The 18,790-nt window shown below is 48.5% G+C and overlaps 2 protein-coding genes across 3 annotated transcripts in view; both read left to right on the forward strand.

The window, feature by feature from the left end:
- Window positions 1–4,986, forward strand: part of AFF3 (ALF transcription elongation factor 3) — a 178,179-nt gene extending 173,193 nt beyond the window's left edge. Inside the window, exons 21-22 of the mRNA XM_076067341.1 lie at window positions 199–494; window positions 1,387–4,986. Coding sequence (XP_075923456.1) covers window positions 199–494; window positions 1,387–1,505 — 415 coding nt within the window. The 3' untranslated portion in view covers window positions 1,506–4,986. The remainder of the gene's footprint in view (window positions 1–198; window positions 495–1,386) is intronic.
- Window positions 4,987–6,914: 1,928 nt separating this feature from the next.
- On the forward strand, window positions 6,915–18,339 carry LOC116943005 (uncharacterized). 2 transcript variants are annotated; one of them, XM_032955590.2, is made up of 5 exons: window positions 10,456–10,553; window positions 12,490–12,626; window positions 13,645–13,809; window positions 14,431–14,616; window positions 15,039–18,339. In XM_032955590.2, the coding sequence occupies exons 3-5, from the start codon at window positions 13,741–13,743 to the stop codon at window positions 17,385–17,387; spliced, it is 2,604 nt and encodes an 867-aa protein (XP_032811481.2). In that variant the 5' UTR covers window positions 10,456–10,553; window positions 12,490–12,626; window positions 13,645–13,740; the 3' UTR covers window positions 17,388–18,339. The 2 variants fall into 2 exon arrangements, with proteins under 2 accessions (XP_032811480.2, XP_032811481.2); XM_032955589.2 differs by lacking the exon at window positions 12,490–12,626 and having other exon boundaries at window positions 6,915–10,553.
- Window positions 18,340–18,790: the final 451 nt, after the last annotated feature.

Genomic DNA, 18,790 nt, shown 5'->3' on the forward strand with positions numbered 1-18,790 from the left:
TCTGCTCCTCCCTCCTCTTCCCTCTTCCTCCCCCTCCTTCCTGCTCGCATTTTTCTACTCCCTACTCATCCCCTCCTCCTCTCCCTCATTCTCCTTCCTCCTCAATTGTCCCCCTTCATCCCGTCTTCCTCCTCCTCTTCCCCTCTCCCCTCATACTCCTCCACCTTCTCCTCCTCCCCCCCTCCCCTCCCCACACAGGGCCGGCACACCATCCCCGATGCCGTCCACGCCATCGCCCGCCGGCTCGGTGGGATCCCAGGGCAGCGGCGGGGGTGCGTACGGAGGTGGTCCCTGCGCCGGGGGCCCCAACTCTTCCAATCAGCCCCCCTCGTCGTCCTCCTCCTCGTCCTCCTCCTCGTCCTCCGGCTCGGCCGTGGTCAGCATCCCGCAGCGAGTGCATCAGATGGCCGCCAGCCACGTGCACATGACCAATCAGCTGCTGTACGGCTACGATGCGTGGGAGCAGGCCGACGCGCTCTGCAAGGAGAGCCGCAGTGAGTTTGACGGAGTTTGTGAGCGCGCCGTAGACGGTCGCGGCCGACCCTTGCTGCCGCGGTGCGATAATTCGCACATCCCGCTCGCATCTAGTGGGATCGGCAGGTTGTGGTGGTGGTGGTGGGGTAAAGTGCGGGTGCTCCCGCCTCTTCGGAGACATCTGACCATCGTGGAAGAGAAGGCCAAAATACCCCCGAGGAACTCTCCAGAGCTCCCTCTTGTGGAAACTCTTTCGCCAGCAGTGGTGTGGATGGGCAACCGCCATGTATAACAGGTGTTATAGACTGGTACAGGGCCGCGTTGTGGGCACCAGAGAGCAGTACAGCAAAATCCATTATTATACTGTACTTCTGTGCTCCCACGTATCTGCTATACCTGCCGTCACCAACACGCACTGACCAATGTGGTGAAAGTATGGTGAAAACAACTCCTATGACTCGCACAAAATGGGGAGGCCTTCATCCAGCAGCAGATTAACAAAGACCTGTACTTTTTGTTTACTACTCATGGACGTACAAGATGTACGCTTATTGTCACCTCATTACACTGGACATTGCCAATGAGATTTTTGCCAAAAAGGAGTGGCTTCCTGTGCAGTTTCCAGTCATTCATTTCGATTCACCATACCGATAGCTAAATTAACATGGAAATCCCAAGTCAGAGTACTCTCAGCTCAATGAACGGCCCGGTGTGACGTCTAGCTTGCCCATCACCACCACATCAGCCCTGGGATATTCATATATTCCGTTTCCTCTGTCTGTGATGTTGAAGTTTTTTTTTTTATCTCCCACACATCACAGCGGTGGTCCCTGTACAGACAGCGGCAGCAGTAGCAGCACCGCTGACGGTTGAAATATGCTTTTGTGTGTTCCTCCCGTCCTGCCCCTGCAGAGTTTTTCCAGGCTGTGGACTCCGCCGTGGGGGCTTTGACCCTGAGCAGCAGCCTGGGCCACCTCGTGCGTCACTGCCGACAGAGCCTGCACTGGCTGCGCCTGGAGACCCGGACGTAGCCTGTATGTAGCCCGTCCCTTTCCCACCCCACGCAGACGCACTTGCGCTGCTGTGTGAGCGGTGAGGATTGAAGTGGCGCTGCCTGGGATTGCTTTCCAGTCCCCCTTGCCCGCTGACGGGATTAACGCCTGCCCTGCTGAGCTAGCGCCTCCCCCTCCGTACTGGTTCTTGGGACATAAGTTCGCTCGTGCCGATCCCTATTTTCGCGGTGGAAGATGGAAGCCCCCTGATTTCGAAGCAACCTTTGCGTGCGTTCCCGTGCCCTACGGTTGTACGGAATATCGGCGGGTGTGGAAAGAAACACTTCTGCAACACGCGCAAGATGACGTTGGGGACGTGAAACAAACATTGCTTTATTGCCCTTCTTCATTCATAGGAGAGGACAATCGGAGCCACTTAGTCATTGCACAGCAGTTGAAGGAGAAGCTAAAGACCAGGTTTGTCTGGAAACTCTGTTCACCTCACAGCCTCAAAAATCACAAAAAAACGCAAATCAACAAATCACCACCAGATAAGCCTTGTGCCAATAGGGATAGTCCATCAGTGGATGACACAGATTGCGAGCGAAGGATGCTCCGACTACATTGGCAGAAGCAGCGCGTGTTGAGTTTTTATCCGTCGTAACTCATGCCCGTCGCACTTCGTGTTGCTCTACAAGTGAGACGAGGCAGAGATCACAGCCTGGATTAGAACATTCCCCCTCGCCTTTGGGGCTGCACAAGCGTCGCTGTCTGACTAAAGTGGGGGGAAACAAAGCTAAAACCTTCAGCAAGTTTTGATAGTGCAGTAAGAGTGCGGATCGCTTCATTGATAAACACAAAACAAAAAAAACAAGAGTTCACATTTTAAAAATATATATAATTTTTTTTTAAAAATCCAAAAATATGCACGGTCTTTATTTAATGGTAAAAAAAACACTTCTTGCGTAAAGCTATAAGGCCGTGAAACGATACGGTGGAAGTGATCCTCCTGCTTGAGCGACGTGGCGGGGGGGGCGGGGTCATTCTTCTCTGCGTGCAAAGTGCCCTGCTGAGAAGTATCTTTCTCTTTATTTTTTTCTCGGTACCATGTGACGTGCCTTAGAGATTTGTAGATAACAAGAGAAGAACTCGTACAAAAAGAGAAATGAAAAAAAGAAAATTAAAAAAAATCACTCGATGTAGTAGTGCGTCCGTGACGTTCGGAGTGGCTCTTGCGTTCTTGTGGCAAACCCTGGAAAAAAAAAAAAACTTTTTTTTTGGCTGGAGCAGTTTTTTAACGATCTCGCTTTGTGAGCAAGCGCTCCCCCCTCCTCGTCTGCCTATCAGCATGGTGCTAATCTAAACAATCACGCCATTCCCTACGTCAGTTTATACCGAAAGTACCGTATATTGTTGCAGGGACAGGGGGGGGGGGGGCGGCTTCCAGCGTATAATTGTATAGACACACGAGGCCGCCAAAATATTTCGAGATTGAAATGTTAAAGAAAGGTCACCCAGGTCCTAAAGATATGTTTCCTTTCAAGTCCCACCTTATTTATTACTTAGAACATGTTACGATGCTTTGATGTCAGGGGTGGCTAAATTGAATAACAGTGTCAGTGTGATCGTGCTTTCAGTGGCCTCTCTCTTGAAAATATTTCAACTGCCTCTTGTTTATATATAAACAGTGCTTTAGGGAATTGTTATTTGCCGGAATTATATGGGATTTTCTAGAACAGTTTATATACATTTCTAACAGAACAGAAGCCAAGAGCCAATCTTTAGCCTTTTCTGACTAACTTCCAAAACACACCTCAACTGGGTAATCATTCATGGGTAAGGATATTTATGATGTCCTCCTCTGTTTTATCGTACAGCAACAACAAAGAATTAAATGTACCAGAGACATCCATCCCTTTTTATAAAAGTGAATTGCGATCTCTTAGCGAGCATCCTACAAAGAACGACGAGAGATCGGCGTTGGCCGCTGCCCTGAGTGAGATTGTGTTATCGTTTAAACTGCTTCAGCCACCAAGAGACATTAAATAAGACGTTCGTACCAGCCACCGGATTAATAAGCTGTAGTGTGCCGTATTACGTGAGAAATGTCAGCGGCGTTTATGGTCGTCAAGCCGCATGTCCCCCCGTGCTGCGTGCCAGATTGTGGTGTTTTTGAAAGGCAGAGGCGTTCTGTTCATCCGTTCACTCCTGACCTCACGTGGGTCCCGCATTTGAACCTTGGAAATGTAAAGCCACACTTCTTGGCATTTGAGCTCCAGCCCATTGGAACGTCAAGTGTCCACCTTCCTGGCATTACATGGGTATTGCAACCTGTGAAAAAAAAACGTAAAAAAATCAGCAACGAGAGGTAATGTGCCCATTTTCTTCTTGTTTTTTTGTATTTGCTGTTGTTGGTGGTGGGATATGGCTGGGGGGTGGGGGAAGCGAGGCATTTCGATTTTATTCCAGTGGAACGTTTGGAGATGACTGAGGCCCACTGCCGCGAGTTGTGGTTTGTTCTCGCGTGCGAGCGTACCTTGAATGCGCTGTGAACAAAACCAGCGTGCGGCAGTGCATGTAGCACTTCAAAGACAGTGACATCAATCGTTTGTGCGCGGCATTACCGCGGGTTTTTTTCGCCGATTTTACCCAACACACACATTTGGCTTTGTACTTATAGGAAACTTCACGGGAGGAGTTAGTAATAATAAGCCACTTTCTTTCCTGCCTCCCTGCGATTTTGCATGAAACGTCGAATAACGTGGCAAAACTGATATATTTTCTGGTTGTACTGCGTAAGGCTCGCAGCACACGGAGCAAAACGTCGGGCGTCGGGCGTCAGGCCCGAGTTAGCACAAACCTGAAAACACACATCGAAGAGCTGTACAGCACAACTGCGAAAACCTACATAGGAGAAAACTTCAATTCCCCCCCCCCCCCCTCCCACGGAAAAATCCAATGTGCAGTTTTCACATGGGCAGGTTGACAAAAGTGGGGGAGATTCAAGTAAGTGCAATGGAACAATGTGAATGAGCTTGGAGGCTGTGACTCTGATGAGTAACACATGCCCTGGTGAGGCCCTCCGCTGGGGGTGAGTCTGCACTACTGCACAGGGACACAACTCTGCCACAAGCCCAGCCTCCTGGATAGATGGCATTAAATAAGGCTTTCATTTCTCAATATTATTTTTTGTGACATGGTGGCGAGGGTATTGAGGGGTTGGGTAGGGGTGGGGTCTGTTGGGTCTGTGGGGTAGTTGGGAAGGTCAGTTAGACTATGAAAAGAAACAATTTCAGAAAATGGAATTCAACAACTTAGGTGCCAGTGGGTACCAGCAACATTAAGGAGGAGACTAACACTGAAATACGTTCCCTGTACTTTTGAACGATGGCACAATCATGTCTTAACATTTATATTTGGATACACTAAGAGAAAGCTTCCTAAAAGTTTAAATATAGATTATACCTTCAATTATGAAGTTTATCAAAAGAAAATAAACATTTTATTTAAAGATGCATTTTATAGGTACCATTCTGAAAAGGGTATTGACAACACTATGCATAGTCTGTGTTTTACTTATTGAGTAGTGGCAACTGAGAATATGTGAACTTAATAAATATATGAAAAACATCCATCTGGCAGAGGTATTGTAAAAAACAACAGCCATGATATATTTAATTGCAAAAATATATCCAGTGTAATCACTAAGCAGTAGTCGTCTCTGACTGATAAAAAAAATATGTCAGTGATGAACATGTAGAGAGAAATAAAATTCAAGGATGCATTAGATTGAATGTTCTGAGAAATGTACTATTTGCAAAAACACACTTTAGGAAACTTTTTTGTTCAGATATTTATTTAAATGTACAGCAACCGTGTATGTCTTAAATCAGATGAACTTATCGCAAGGCTGCATTGCGATTAGGCCTGCGACGATTCCCGGCACCCCCATGCGATCCGTTGAATCGTCACGCTTCAGTGGTCACAGCTTGATTCCAGAATAATTACCAAAAATAATGTTTCGTCTATACCCTCTCATTTGTATTTTCTCTTTTTATTCCATCTCTTTTGTTCACACTTATTTGCTCCCTTGGCTTAGATGTCACATTTACTTGTAATTTGTACACTTTGTAAAGAGTCGATTCTAAAACACTCACGTTTCGATGAGCATAGGAAACGATTATGGCCGGTGGATCGCTACACGCCTAATTTGTCATCATGGAAAGCCTATCATCAAAAACACTACCAGTACCTGTCACAAAGATGTTCTAAGCAATTATGTTTTTGTTGTTATTATTGTTGTTGTTTATGAATAAGCCTTTACTCCTGGTTACAGCCCAGTAAAAAAATTCCAGAGGACTGCCATGAAGTAGCTGAGTTCAGAATTAAGGGTCCAACAGAAGCTGTGTTTAATGTGAGTCAAAGAATGAATGACCATCACTTACAGATGCTATTTAAAAAATATATATATAAAATCAAAGAATATTTTACTTTATTTATTGCTATAGTAATTGCCAAAAGTCTTTTAAAGTGACGCCAAGCGAGGCACAGAAAAACCTTATCAAGTGGCAGTAAACCCACTGCAGTGACATCTCACTGTGGGATAACACGCGACCTCCTACTTTAACCCATCCTGTGCCACGCGATGGTCGGCAGGACAGCTGTTACGTGGTAGACTATTGTTAAAAGCTACTAAGGCCAACGAAGCAGGCCCCCCACACACTCTATTCCCCAACCAATTCAAATGGAATTCTGCCCGCGAAGAAGTGGCAGCAATTAAACTGTTGCCAATTTTGATTGTACAGTATAGGGTCTATTGAAAACCTTGGTGTTCGGAACCAGTCGCGTAGTTCCCAGTAAACTAGCACTGCCCCCGCAATAGGTGACATCGTGTTTTTTTTATTTAAGCGGAATAGAGTGTGCAGAGAAGTGCAAGGGGGAAAACCGAGCCCATAATCTACCAAGCCCACAGAAGGATCCGGCCTTAGCTTGCCGTTATTGGGTTGGTACACGAGCGATATTTATGTGATATTTTATAGACCAAATCCCCTATTTTTCGTGTATTTGAGGCTCTGGTTGCAGAGTTTTAATAGTGAGTACATTATTTATTGGAGTGCAAGGTACTGTTAAAGATTAGCAGGTACCTGTAGTGAGAATTGGTACCAACTGTAGCAGAAAAGCTCTGGTATTTTTTTGTGTGTGCCGGGGTGGTGGGTGGGTTGGATCGGGATGGGATGTGACAGACAGGACACCAAGGGTTACGCTAATTACATTAATATAATAACCATGTCTTTGGAGAGAGCATGCATATGTTCTAGAGTCTGTTGGTGTCTTTAAGCTGTGGACTGACCCCTGTGTTGATAAATCGTAGTGCGCTGCCTTGCCTGTACAACTCCTCTTTGTAAAACCCTGACACTCGGGATAAAACGGCGATTTGGGGGGGGGGGGGTAGAGGGGGGGTGTTTGGGGGGGGGGGGGCTGACGTGTTGCTGGCTTGCTGTATGTCTTTGCATTAAGCGTGTTGGGACAGTGGTTGAGGGCGGCTCACGTCTTTTTCATGCTGTGAACTGCTCTGAACTCGATCGTTTCAACATTTCGGAGCTGGCAATCATTTGTCGGCAATCTCCCCCACCACCACCACACTCACACAACACTCTCACCGCACAAAGACAACACGCGCATCGCACGCAGACAGCACACACAAGTTGAGCTCACTTCACCCATCACTCACTCCACTGTGGACATTCAGCATTGTGTAATAAATATTTCAATTGCAGGATCACACACAAGCCTGCATTCTCAGCTGCGCCATGGTTTGTTATGTTGTACAAACTGTCGTTAATAAAGGCATTTATAAACGTTGCAAAGCATTATATTGGATTGCCTTGGTCATTTTTTTAATTATTATTTAGCCGCTCAGGTATTTCCTCAGTCTTGCTGTTGTGTTGTACACGTACGGTATATGGTGTCAAATGTCTGGAGCAACCTTGATGGCTTGAAGTGCAACACCTTACACCATAGTTGGCTCTGTGCTAACCCCACAACAGCGTAATCTCTCTCTTATATCAAGATGGCATCACGGCCAAAGCCTTCGATGCCACCTTTCTCTTTTGCTGTCAATATAATAATTCTCACCTACTTGATTAGCATACAGCAATCAACAGATACAAACAGATACAAATGTTTTTTTGTTTAAATACAAGTTACTGAGTGTAGGCCCAGAAGCCAATTACATAAATTAGCCCTCAGCTAAGAGGGAACAAATTATCGTACAGCAATACTATAGGGAATATGGAAAAGAGGTTTTATTACAAAAAAAGCTATCAAAGTTGAGCAGCATAATTAAAGGAGGAAGATACATTTTACCTCCGATGGTAAGGTGGTTGAACACTGAGGAATACGGACGATGATGTGCAATCCTTACGATGAGAGTGCAGAGTATCCCTAAGTACAGCACCACCATCATCATCATCGTGTTTACATTCAGGGTCGTGGTCATTTAATACGCTACTTTAGTTTTGTGTGTGTGTGTACACATTGTATGAGCATCCCTCGGTCAATTCAGGATTGTGGCAGCACTGCGAGTGGGGGTTTTCCCAGCATGCGTTAAGCTTACTGACCCTTTTATTTGCAGCTCAGCAGGAGATATTAAAACCTCTTGGCGACAAACCACAACCCCCTGCGTGCGTGCATCCCCCACACATGCCCCTGTCGAGTCCTACATACAAAGGGGGCCAGATTCACAGCTTGGTCAAATGGGCAAAAGTAAGCAGCCCTGGCGATTTGCCCCATTTATCAGGTTGCTAATTAACCGTTTAGTTTAAATATTTGTAGTTTTTTTTAAGTGTTGATTGGAAAATATATGGCAGGAATACTATACTGTATATTGCATTTATTTACACGTCCTTCCAAAAATCATATCTTTGTTAACAGCATAATACTATACTGGTATATTGCATTTATATTTAGTCGAATAAATGCATTCAGGATGCAGTACGTTTGAAGTTGAAACAAGCTGCACTTGACATTTCATCCAATTAAAGTTACCATCAATAAAAGCTCCATGAATTATAGGACAATGAATTGGTAACAGTTGTTAAGGAGACAATTTCGTTTTGACAACTGGAAACTCAACTTGTTTTGAGTCGAAACGGAGCAATCTTCGTTTTAATAAGCTCACTTATGTCTCCATCTAAATGGGAACCCATTCATAATTGGTGAGCGTTACATTGGCAAGTTCTTTTGGCCAAAAATCTCATGAAAATGTATATTTTTAACAGTTTTTTGGCAAAAAATGTGGTGCTGCCCTACATGGACATGATAAGAAAACGCATGATTGGAAGTGTGGCAAGTATACGGTGGCACGGAACATCGGTGACTAGACAGTTGATTCATCATTAAGCCAAATGATCGGGGTGCAATTGGGCACTTTGTCTAGAAACTCAAATACCTGAGTTCGATCATGATTCCCTATCACGACTAACAGCAGTGGCGAGTGGCACTCCGATGTGTTTTCTGGCTGTTCAGCGAAAACCTACCGATCAGTATTTTATATATGAAGAAAAAAAACGCATTTGTCAATAACTCTGCCTTGAAAATATATAATAGGCGACGTTGTGGGCAATGGCCTTTCATAGAGAAGCCAGAGCGATTTGAGTGGATAATAATACGAGTTGGAGGCTGCCACTGCTAAGATCAGTGGCACGCGATATCTGAACAAAATCTGGGGTGCTCACTCTCCTTCAAACCCTCACTGACCAGTGTGGTGAAGTATGGTCAAATGACTCCTGTCACTGAGACGGACGGCATGGGTTTAAGGGCCTGCAACCTAGCAGTGGATTGACAAGGCGCTGTCTATAAATTAAATGAATAACCTGTTTTATTACTTAAAAAAAAAACGTAGAGTGTGGTGCATGCAGTCCAGAGAGACTTGAGTAGGGTTTATTCATCTTGGAAAGCCTGCGACTTTACAAACGTGGCGTCCGAACAAAACAAAGGAGCTTTGTGCGCTCCCAGCGGTCGGATTCCATGCAGGTAATTTAAGAAGGGAAAGCGACAGCAGAAGCAGCAGCGGCAGAATTTGCCGCGTGTCTTCTTCCTTCGCCTGCATGCAATTGGTGGGATGGGCAGCACCCCCCGGAAGAAAAAAACCCCTCCAATAGCGACCAAGTCGGCAAGCAAGCAAAGCGGCAAGGGCTCTGCGAAACCCTCCAAACTCACCCAACCGGTCGGGTTCCCATAGGAACCGGGCAGCTAGAAAAGAATGCGCACGGGAAGGGTGCCCGAAGATACAAAGGCGGTGTTTTTTTTAAAATAAAAATAAACCCGGGCTGCGGTCACGCTGCGGCAACCAAACTGGGCTCCGTCGAAGGCCTCTCGGTGTGCTGTGAAGAAAGGCCATTGGGCCGAAACGTCGCCTATTGAATACTTTATCTTGCAGGGTTGTTGTTATTTGTGCGGCACACTGTCAACGGCGGCAGTATTCGCCGAATAGCAAACTTATTTTAAGACTGTAACAAACCGGTCAAGCGTGTGCGGGGTGCGCGCGCCCGCCGTGTGTGGCAGTCGACTGTCAATCCCACGGCTCACGCGCTCGCCACACCTGCGTGGCACGGGAGTCACCTGCGTGGCACGGGGATCACCTGCGTGGCACGGGGATCACCTGCGTGGCACGGGGGTCACCTGCGTGGCACGGGAGTCACCTGCGCGGCACGGGGGCCACCGGCGCGGCACGGGGGCCACCGGCGCGGCACGGGGGTCACTTGCGTGGCACGGGAGTCACCGGCGTGGCACGGGAGTCACCTGCGTGGCACGGGGGTCACCTGCGTGGCACGGGGGTCACCTGCGTGGCACACGGGGTCACCTGCGTGGCACGGGGGTCACCTGCGTGGCACGGGGGTCACCTGCGTGGCACGGGAGTCACCTGCGTGGCACGGGGGCCACCGGCGCGGCACGGGGGTCACCTGCGTGGCACGGGGGTCACCTGCGCCAGGTGTGGCGGCGATGTTGTCCGCGTGGCTGTGCGTGCGGCCCGGGAGGACCTGGCGCCTGTGTCTGGCGCTGGCGGTGCTCGGCGCGGCCCTGCAGGTGAGCGATAAGGCCCGAAGGGTGGTGAAGTGGAACCCGGGGGGGTCACGGCCAGTTCACCAGCACGATAACACCAGTACACAACACCAGTACACACAGTGCCACAACACCAGTACACAACACCAGTACACAACACCAGTATACACAGTACACAACACCAGTACACAACACCAGTACACACAGTCAACCAGTACACAACACTAGTACACAACACCAGTACACAACACCAGTACACAACACCAGTACACACAGTGCCACAACACCAGTACACAACACCAGTACACACAGTGCCACAACACCAGTACACAACACCAGTACACACAGTACACAGCACCAGTACACAACACCAGTACACAACACCAGTACAGTCAACCAGTACACAACACTAGTACACAACACCAGTACACAACACTAGTATACACAGTGCCACAATACCAGTACACAACACCAGTACACACAGTGCCACAACACCAGTACACAACACCAGTACACACAGTGCCACAATACCAGTACACAACACCAGTACACACAGCCAACCAGTACACACAGTCAACCAGTACACAACACCAGTACACAACACCAGTACACACAGTGCCACAACACCAGTACACAACATCAGCACGATAACACCAGTACACACAGTCAGTACACACAACACCAGTACACAACACCAGTACACACAACACCAGTACACACAGTCAGTGCCACAACACCAGTACACACAACACCAGTACACACAGTCAACCAGTACACAACACCAGTACACAACACCAGTACACACAGCCAACCAGTACACACAGTCAACCAGTACACAACACCAGTACACACAACACCAGTACACACAATCAGTGCCACAACACCAGTACACAGTGACACAACACCAGTACACACAACACCAGTACACACAGTCAACCAGTACACAGCACCAATACTAACAGTCAACCAGTACACAACACCAGTACACACAGTCAAGCAGTACACAACACAACACCAGTACACAACACCAGTACACACAATCAGTGCCACAACACCAGTACAGTGCCACAACACCAGTACACACAACACCAGTACACAACACCAGTACACACAGTCAACCAGTACACAACACCAGTACACACAGCCAGCCAGTACACAACACCAGTACACACAGTCAACCAGTACACACAACACCAGTACACAACACCAGTACACAACACCAGTACACACAGTCAAGGAGTGCCACAACACCAGTACACACAACACCAGTACACACAGTCAGTGCCACAACACCAGTACACAGTGCCACAACACCAGTACACACAGTCAACCAGTACACACAGTCAATCAGTACACAACACCAGTACACACAGTCAACCAGTACCACAACACCAGTACACAACACCAGTACACACAGTCAACCAGTACACAGTCAACCAGTACACACAACGCCAGTACACAACACCAGTACACAACACCAGTACACACAGCCAACCAGTACACAACACCAGTACACAGTCAACCAGTCAGCTTGTACCAACACACCAGTCAACCATTTAGCCAGTACCAACACCCCAGCAGTCCGTACCAACACACCGGCACGCATACACACTCAGTGGTAAGTATCAAAACAGCGATATGGCGTCATCCAACCACCATCAACCCAGCCACCCAGGTTGGATAATTAGCACTTAGCCTTTGGTGTAATTAGCCTCGCTCCATTAGGCCACGTTTCATGACATTAAAACGTGACGTCAAGAATCTTTCAAACATTTAAAAGAAGGTAAGGGAAGCTGGACATGAGATGGTTTGAGCACGTGCTAAGAATAGACAAAGTACATAGTGGTCCTGATGCCTCGTGACCGCCAATTGACACCTGATTTATGTTTTAAAGAAATATGACTTTTAAAATATGTATTAAGTTTTGGATAATGAAATTGACATGTGGACCGCCGCGTAGACACACACGGGAAGGGCTGTGGAAGATGCCTGCCACCAATGCAGGGCTGGAGGAGGAGAGGCAGGCCGTGGTGAGGTGGAAGAATGAGGTGGAACGAGGAACGGTGCACGTGACGAGGGAATTGGCACATAATAGCGGTACGGGACATGGAGATGGGATATACCCGAGCAGCCAACTCCATGCAATTTATGGGGACCTTTGGCTCAGGAGCAGTGGTTCTAAACCTTGGGTTCTCAATCATTAAAAAACATAAAAATGTTAATAAATACAGAGTTTGATTAAACAAAGTAGTTGCACTAACGTGCCCGTGCTTATTTTGTGTTTCCGATTATTTACCTTCTAAAACAAATCTGGCCATGTCTGCACCCGCAGGAGGGGCATCTTGCACCCCCAGGGGATTGCGTGCACCCCAGATTAAGAAGAACCAGTGGCTTAGAAGAACACCCTAATTGTAAACATTGTAGACATTGTACATACATCATGGATAATCGATACTTATGCGTATCATTCAATACGTGTATTTTGAGTGTAAATCAAAACGATTAATACATAAACTGTGCCATGTTTGTTAAGCATGGTTGCATTGATAATTATTTATGGGTCACTGGGTAAGAGTCATTGCAAGCTTGGGTGTTGTTGTCCTTTCCTGATGGGGGCGCTCTTACATCGCAGGATGGTGAGAGATGCCGCCCGGGCCTGGTGGAGGCATTCATCCAGCAGTGGATTGATCGTGGCTGATGATAAAGTGGTGCTTTCAGTTTAGACTCCCAAGTGAGTTGACAAGAGACATAGGCAGTGTACAGAGATGCACTGAGATGAGAGACACGTGAACAAAATATAGAGGTGTAATGAATTGAGATAGAAATGAGAGGATACAGTATTATGAAACATGCGATGTAGGCAGTGGACATAAATTAATTGAGAATATAGCTGCAGACAAGCTATTGATGAGATTGGCTGATTATTTATGGTAATTGGCTGTTAATGTTACTATGATCTTAATTCGAGACTATATTTTGTGCATCCCTAATTTGTTCGTGAAACCAAGGGCCCCTTGAGCTACGTGGGACCCTCATTTTGGCTTAGTTTGCTCATGCCTAGGGCTACCACTGCTCATGCCGACGATGGGCGTCACTGTGGTGGTGCTGTGTGCAGGTCGTGTACGTGTGGCTTGCCTTGCCGGCCCAGACCCCCTCTGTGCGGCCAGGCAGCCAGAGCCCTGCAGCTTCACTCAACCCAAGGGGGCCCCGAATGGAGACCCCGGGAATGGGAGCGCCCTGGCGGATGGACACGGCTCCCGCATCTCACGCGCGCACGGCTGTGCGTTCAATTTACACAGCAGTTATTGCCGCTGAGCCCGTGTCCTCTGTGTTAATGGTTTGACCCCTGTCCAATGTGTTTTCGGATTTTAATGCGCGTTGTTTGGCACGATGGAAGCTTCTTCAGAAACTGAATGATTCCTGATCTAACATGCCCCATGCAGTCGGTAAAAAAAATTTTGTAACATTATTTTCATAACTTTAACATTTACTGGATTAAAATTATTTGTTTTCCAGCCTGCACTTTTTTGTTGTGAAGGGGTTTCTAATCATTTAAATATTTGAAATAGTGCCCATGTTATGAAAATGTGTTTCACTCCCTGCATCTCGCTCTGTATCTTTCTCCGTCTTCCTGCATGTCTCTTTTTATGTCTCTGTCTCTCAGTTTATCTCCATGTCCCTCTCTGTGTCTCAGATGTTTGTCTCTCCGTGTATCCCTTCATCACTTGCTCCAGCTGCACATTGTCGCATTACAGAGAAAGTCCTTATACCGGAATGTAAATATTCTGCGTATTAATTCTCACGAGCTGACAACTGAATTGACATGAGGCTTCGTGTAGTAAAAGAATGGACCAGCACCACTCACACACGCCCCATGCGGGCGTTGCGTGTATGTTTTAAGGAATGGCAGCACTGCGGGGAGCTAGGGATAGGCGGTCCAGATCCCCTCGAGTCCCCCTGGCCCCAGGCCCGCTGCCGGCCCCGGGAAACGACCCCCGAGGTGTGCGAGGTCCTCCGGGAACTCTTCAATAACAAGACTCCTGCGTCGTGTCACCACCAGCGCAGGCGCGACATCTGTGAGCTGCACGTAAGGCCCCCACCTACATCCGTATAATATTTTTTTTGTAGAACAGTTCATTTAATCAACAAACGCATATGATTGTGTTTTCTATGTTTGTGACAATTGGCAGTCTGACGAGGGATTATCCAGGTGAAATAGTTTAACCGGGAAAATATTATATAAAAGTAACAGAAAATAAACAACAACCAAACCAAATTATGTTTGACTTTTCACTCTATATGCTGGGAATTCCTTCAGTAGCTGCATGAACAAGCTTCCAGTATATGGAGTCAATCTTCAGACATCATACCGAACAATACGCGGCACAACCGGAAGACACGTTGGAGAGCTATACAGCACAATCATGAACACGTATGCAATTGATGGCATCTCTCCACCTCCGTGGTAGTCGTTTCTATAATCTTAAGTGAGGTTTCCTTGTTTCTCAGAACGCCTCTTCCACCTCGCCGCACGTAGTGTGCGCCGACGGCTTATGCAGCCGTAGCACCCCGGTGTCGCTCGGGCTGTATCGCGAGGCCGCAGCCGCCTACCGCTGGTTGGACTTCGAGGTGGCCACGCAGGTGGCGGCCTTCATCAACGCTGACCTCCTGCCCCGAGGCCACGGGGCTCCCCACCCGGGCTTCTGCCTCCTGCGCTGCGTGACTGCCAGAGACAGGCGGCAGATCACACAGTTGCTCATCCTCCCGCCGGCCCTGCGGCGAGCCCCAAGGAAGACAGCGGACAACGAGGACCAGGAGGACAAGGGGAAGGAGGAGAAAGACGCAGAAGGGGAGAGTGATTCAGAGGAGGAGGCTGTTGCTGGAGAGAGTGTTAATAACACCGATGCAGGAGAGAGACTGACAGAATCGGGCGATGTGCCTGGTCGGCCGCCCGCTGTTATCAGTGTGAACGTGCTGCTGCTGGACTCCGTGTCCCGGCACCACTTCTACCGCTCGCTACCCAAGACCGTGGCGGAATTCCGACGCCTGAATGAGCATGGCTTCAAGCGAGGTGGCAGGGTGCTCGACTTCCAGCTCCTGCAGGGCATCAAGAGCCGCACCCAGGAGTCCCTGCAGGCGCTACTGGCCGGGGATGTTAACGAGGCAGCGGGGGCCGACGCCACCGTGCGCTCTGAGCGCGTTTTCCGGCACTACAAGTGGCGTGGCTACGAGACGCTGTACCTCGAGGACATGTGCTGGCTCTGGGACTGGGGGCTCGTCCGGGAGCTCGGCGTGCGGCCACCTGGGCCCGACACGGTGCGGCGCAGGCGGCGGCGCTTCCGGAAGGCGCTGACCCAGGCTGGCATCGACAGGGTCGACGTCTCCTACAGCAGCTGCGTCGTGCTGGCCGAGAACGGCGTGCGTGACGTATTCCACGGCCCCGACGCCGTCTGCTTCAATGGACTCCACCATCACGCCTACCTGCTGCGCTATGTGACCTACTTCGTGGCGAGCTTCGCGGCACTCGGCCGCCCGGCACTGAGCTTTACGATCCTGGACACGGCGCACGAGGACACGGGCCTACGCCTGCAGGGCCTGGACGCCGACCTGGCGGAGCACGTGCGCTTCCTCGCGCGCCCCGACAGTACCACCTTCTCGCTCATCCTGGCTGACCACGGCAACACGTACGGCCGCCTGGAGGAGAGCTTGCCTGCCCAGGCATGGCTGGAGACCTTCCAGCCAGCGTTTTTTGCAGTGGTGCCCGACGCCGTGGCACAGGAGCTGGGAGCCGATGCGATGCGCGCCCTGGGCGTGAACCAGCGTAGGTTGGTCAGCCTGCTGGATGTCCACCAAACCCTGCGGGCTCTCGCCGAGCACCCGTTCGTGCCAGCTGACGCAGGCGACCTGAGACTCCAGCAGCGCCATGGCATCAACAGGGACGGCCTTTTGAGTGCCGTGCCCGCGGGCAGGACGTGTGAAGACGTACCGAGGATCCAACCAAACGTGTGCATCTGCCGCAGCGACCAGGGTCCGCAGCACAATGACTCCTACTTCGCCATGTTCGCCGAGGTCGCCTTGATGCGCATGAATGAGATTCTGTTTGCACAGCAGCAGCAGGTTGACCCTTGGAGCCCTGGTCAAACTGTTCCAGGCTTGTGCCAGAGGCTGGTCGCTCTCTGGTTCGACAATGTCCAAACCGAGCAAGGGTCAGCGAGTGAGGTAGACGTAAGTGGGGACAGCAATTCCCTCACCGACGCAATGGTCAGGATGGACATTTACGTGCGGCCGGGCCTGTCCAATGGTCTGCCAGTGACATCTCATGAGAAATTTGCAGTGTCCGTTTGGCTGACGCCAGGCGGCGGTGCAGCCGTGCGCTACGAGCGTCTCACGCCATTCAGCCGCTACGCGCAATGCGCGCACCCGAGGGTAGACCCCCGCCTGTGCGTGTGCGACTCTCATCGTCATGATCCGTCCCATTTCCCCAAACCATCCCTGGCTGCTGCTGCTTCTCTAGAGTTGATGGCAGAGGACATGTTGAGTGCTCATACAGAGAGGACAGCGTGTGCTGGTGGTGGCTGCTTGTGCCTGTTTAAGAGGCAGCGCGTTTCCGGTGTGGCCCTGGAGGTGGTTAACGCTTGCAAGCTCCCTTACGCCCTCTCGCTCAGCGTGGAGGTGCAGAACTTGGTGGTGGTGGCGGCAGAGGCTGGAGTGGCTCTCACCACGGAGCCCCGAGCGAGCGGCCAAGTGCCTGTGCCGCCAGGCGCGGTACGCACCTTGCTGGTGGCGGTGCAGGGAGACCGAGACCGCTCGTGGCAGTACAAGTACAACATCAGTTACGTGGCAATGGGAGCCACGTGAATGTTGATGCAATGATCATGCACAACCGTATGACGCTACAATGCACGGGGCCTTGTTTGCATCTTGGTAAAGATTATTTTTGGGCAGAAAAATGTACATATGTCTCCACCATCAACAATTAGGCTAATGATGATGGTTCATGTGTTATAGCCATTACATCATGATCTGATTCCAGCTCATAAGCTTGAATTACTTATAGACTTGCAGGGGTCCCATAGTTTAACACTCGACCGACACATTTTAATTGTACCAATACACCTGCTCAGGACCCACAATAACATAACCAGAAATCTTACATTGGTCCTACATTGGTCCTACATCGGACCCACTGATTTATATAGGGCCTTTTTTATATATATTTTTTTTATAAATGACAGCACTCATACTTTAGTTGTTGGATAAATACATGACAGTTATACTTTGACAATGTAATTTACAGCTAATTTATTCTGAACAATTTTCAAGTGTAATTAAATGTGCAATATTTATTGAACTTCATGGAAAAAAATCAATCCTGATCTTTTATCCCTCCAGCACTACACACACATGAGTGTATAGAAAGGGCACTAATACTCTAATAACATTAATAATGATGTTTATTTATTGGGTAAATAATATTTTTCTGGAGAATCCTAGCTTGAGATGTTTGGCAAATTGTGTTAATGAGTCTTTGGCATGTGGGAGAAAACCAGAGAACCTGGAGAAATCCCACACGTGCAGTGAGGTAACTCGGCTGTCCACAGATTCAAATTTGTATTCTGTACTGCAATCTGCGCTCCACATTGCAACTTAAACCAACAACAACATCTGGTATTCCCAGCCAGTCTCCCATGCAAGTACCAACCAGGCTTAACTCTGCTTAGATGTGGATATCTTTACAATCAACTCGCTGTTCATGGGTTTAGTGCTCTTAACATTCCCCAAGTTTCAATAAAAATGTATTTGCTGTAAGTGCTGCTTATTCGAGTGTAGTAGGTTTGTAAAATCAATACAATGGAAAAACATCCATTAAAAAGAGTCCTACCCAAGATCAGCAAATGTAACCACATTTACACACGGTATATATTTTTAGAAGTGCATTTCTCATTGATTAATCGCTGAGGTATAAAAAAAAATCCGTCTTTTAACGTATTGTTTAAACTAGAGGGGCTTTTAAGAAAAAAATATGCACGTATTCTTATATGTATGTTGTGCCTCTTGCTATCTGTCCAGATCGTGCCACAGTTACAACCATTGACTCACACGTGGGGTTGAGAGGGGGTGCCGATGCAGATCATTAGCATACCATATCAATGAAATGAATACACTTCCACTATGTAGGAAGTCGACAGTGGTTGTCTGATGAATACTCACCCCGCCATGGGAAATGTGGAGTTTCCAGCACTGGTTACTGTCCTCCGATG

The sequence above is a fragment of the Petromyzon marinus genome, chromosome 16, assembly GCF_048934315.1.
Source record: "Petromyzon marinus isolate PM22_M1 ecotype Great Lakes invasive population chromosome 16, UKy_Petmar_22M1.pri1.0, whole genome shotgun sequence".
Lineage (NCBI taxonomy): Eukaryota > Metazoa > Chordata > Hyperoartia > Petromyzontiformes > Petromyzontidae > Petromyzon > Petromyzon marinus.

Bases quoted from the DNA above. Each gene is read 5' to 3' on its own strand.
- LOC116943005 (XM_032955589.2), top strand. From the start codon at position 10,470: ATGTTGTCCGCGTGGCTGTGCGTGCGGCCCGGGAGGACCTGGCGCCTG. The intron at 13,810-14,430 runs GTGCGTTCAATT...GTATGTTTTAAG, and splicing joins CATCTCACGCGCGCACGGCT to GAATGGCAGCACTGCGGGGA. The intron at 14,617-15,038 runs GTAAGGCCCCCA...CTTGTTTCTCAG, and splicing joins GCGACATCTGTGAGCTGCAC to AACGCCTCTTCCACCTCGCC.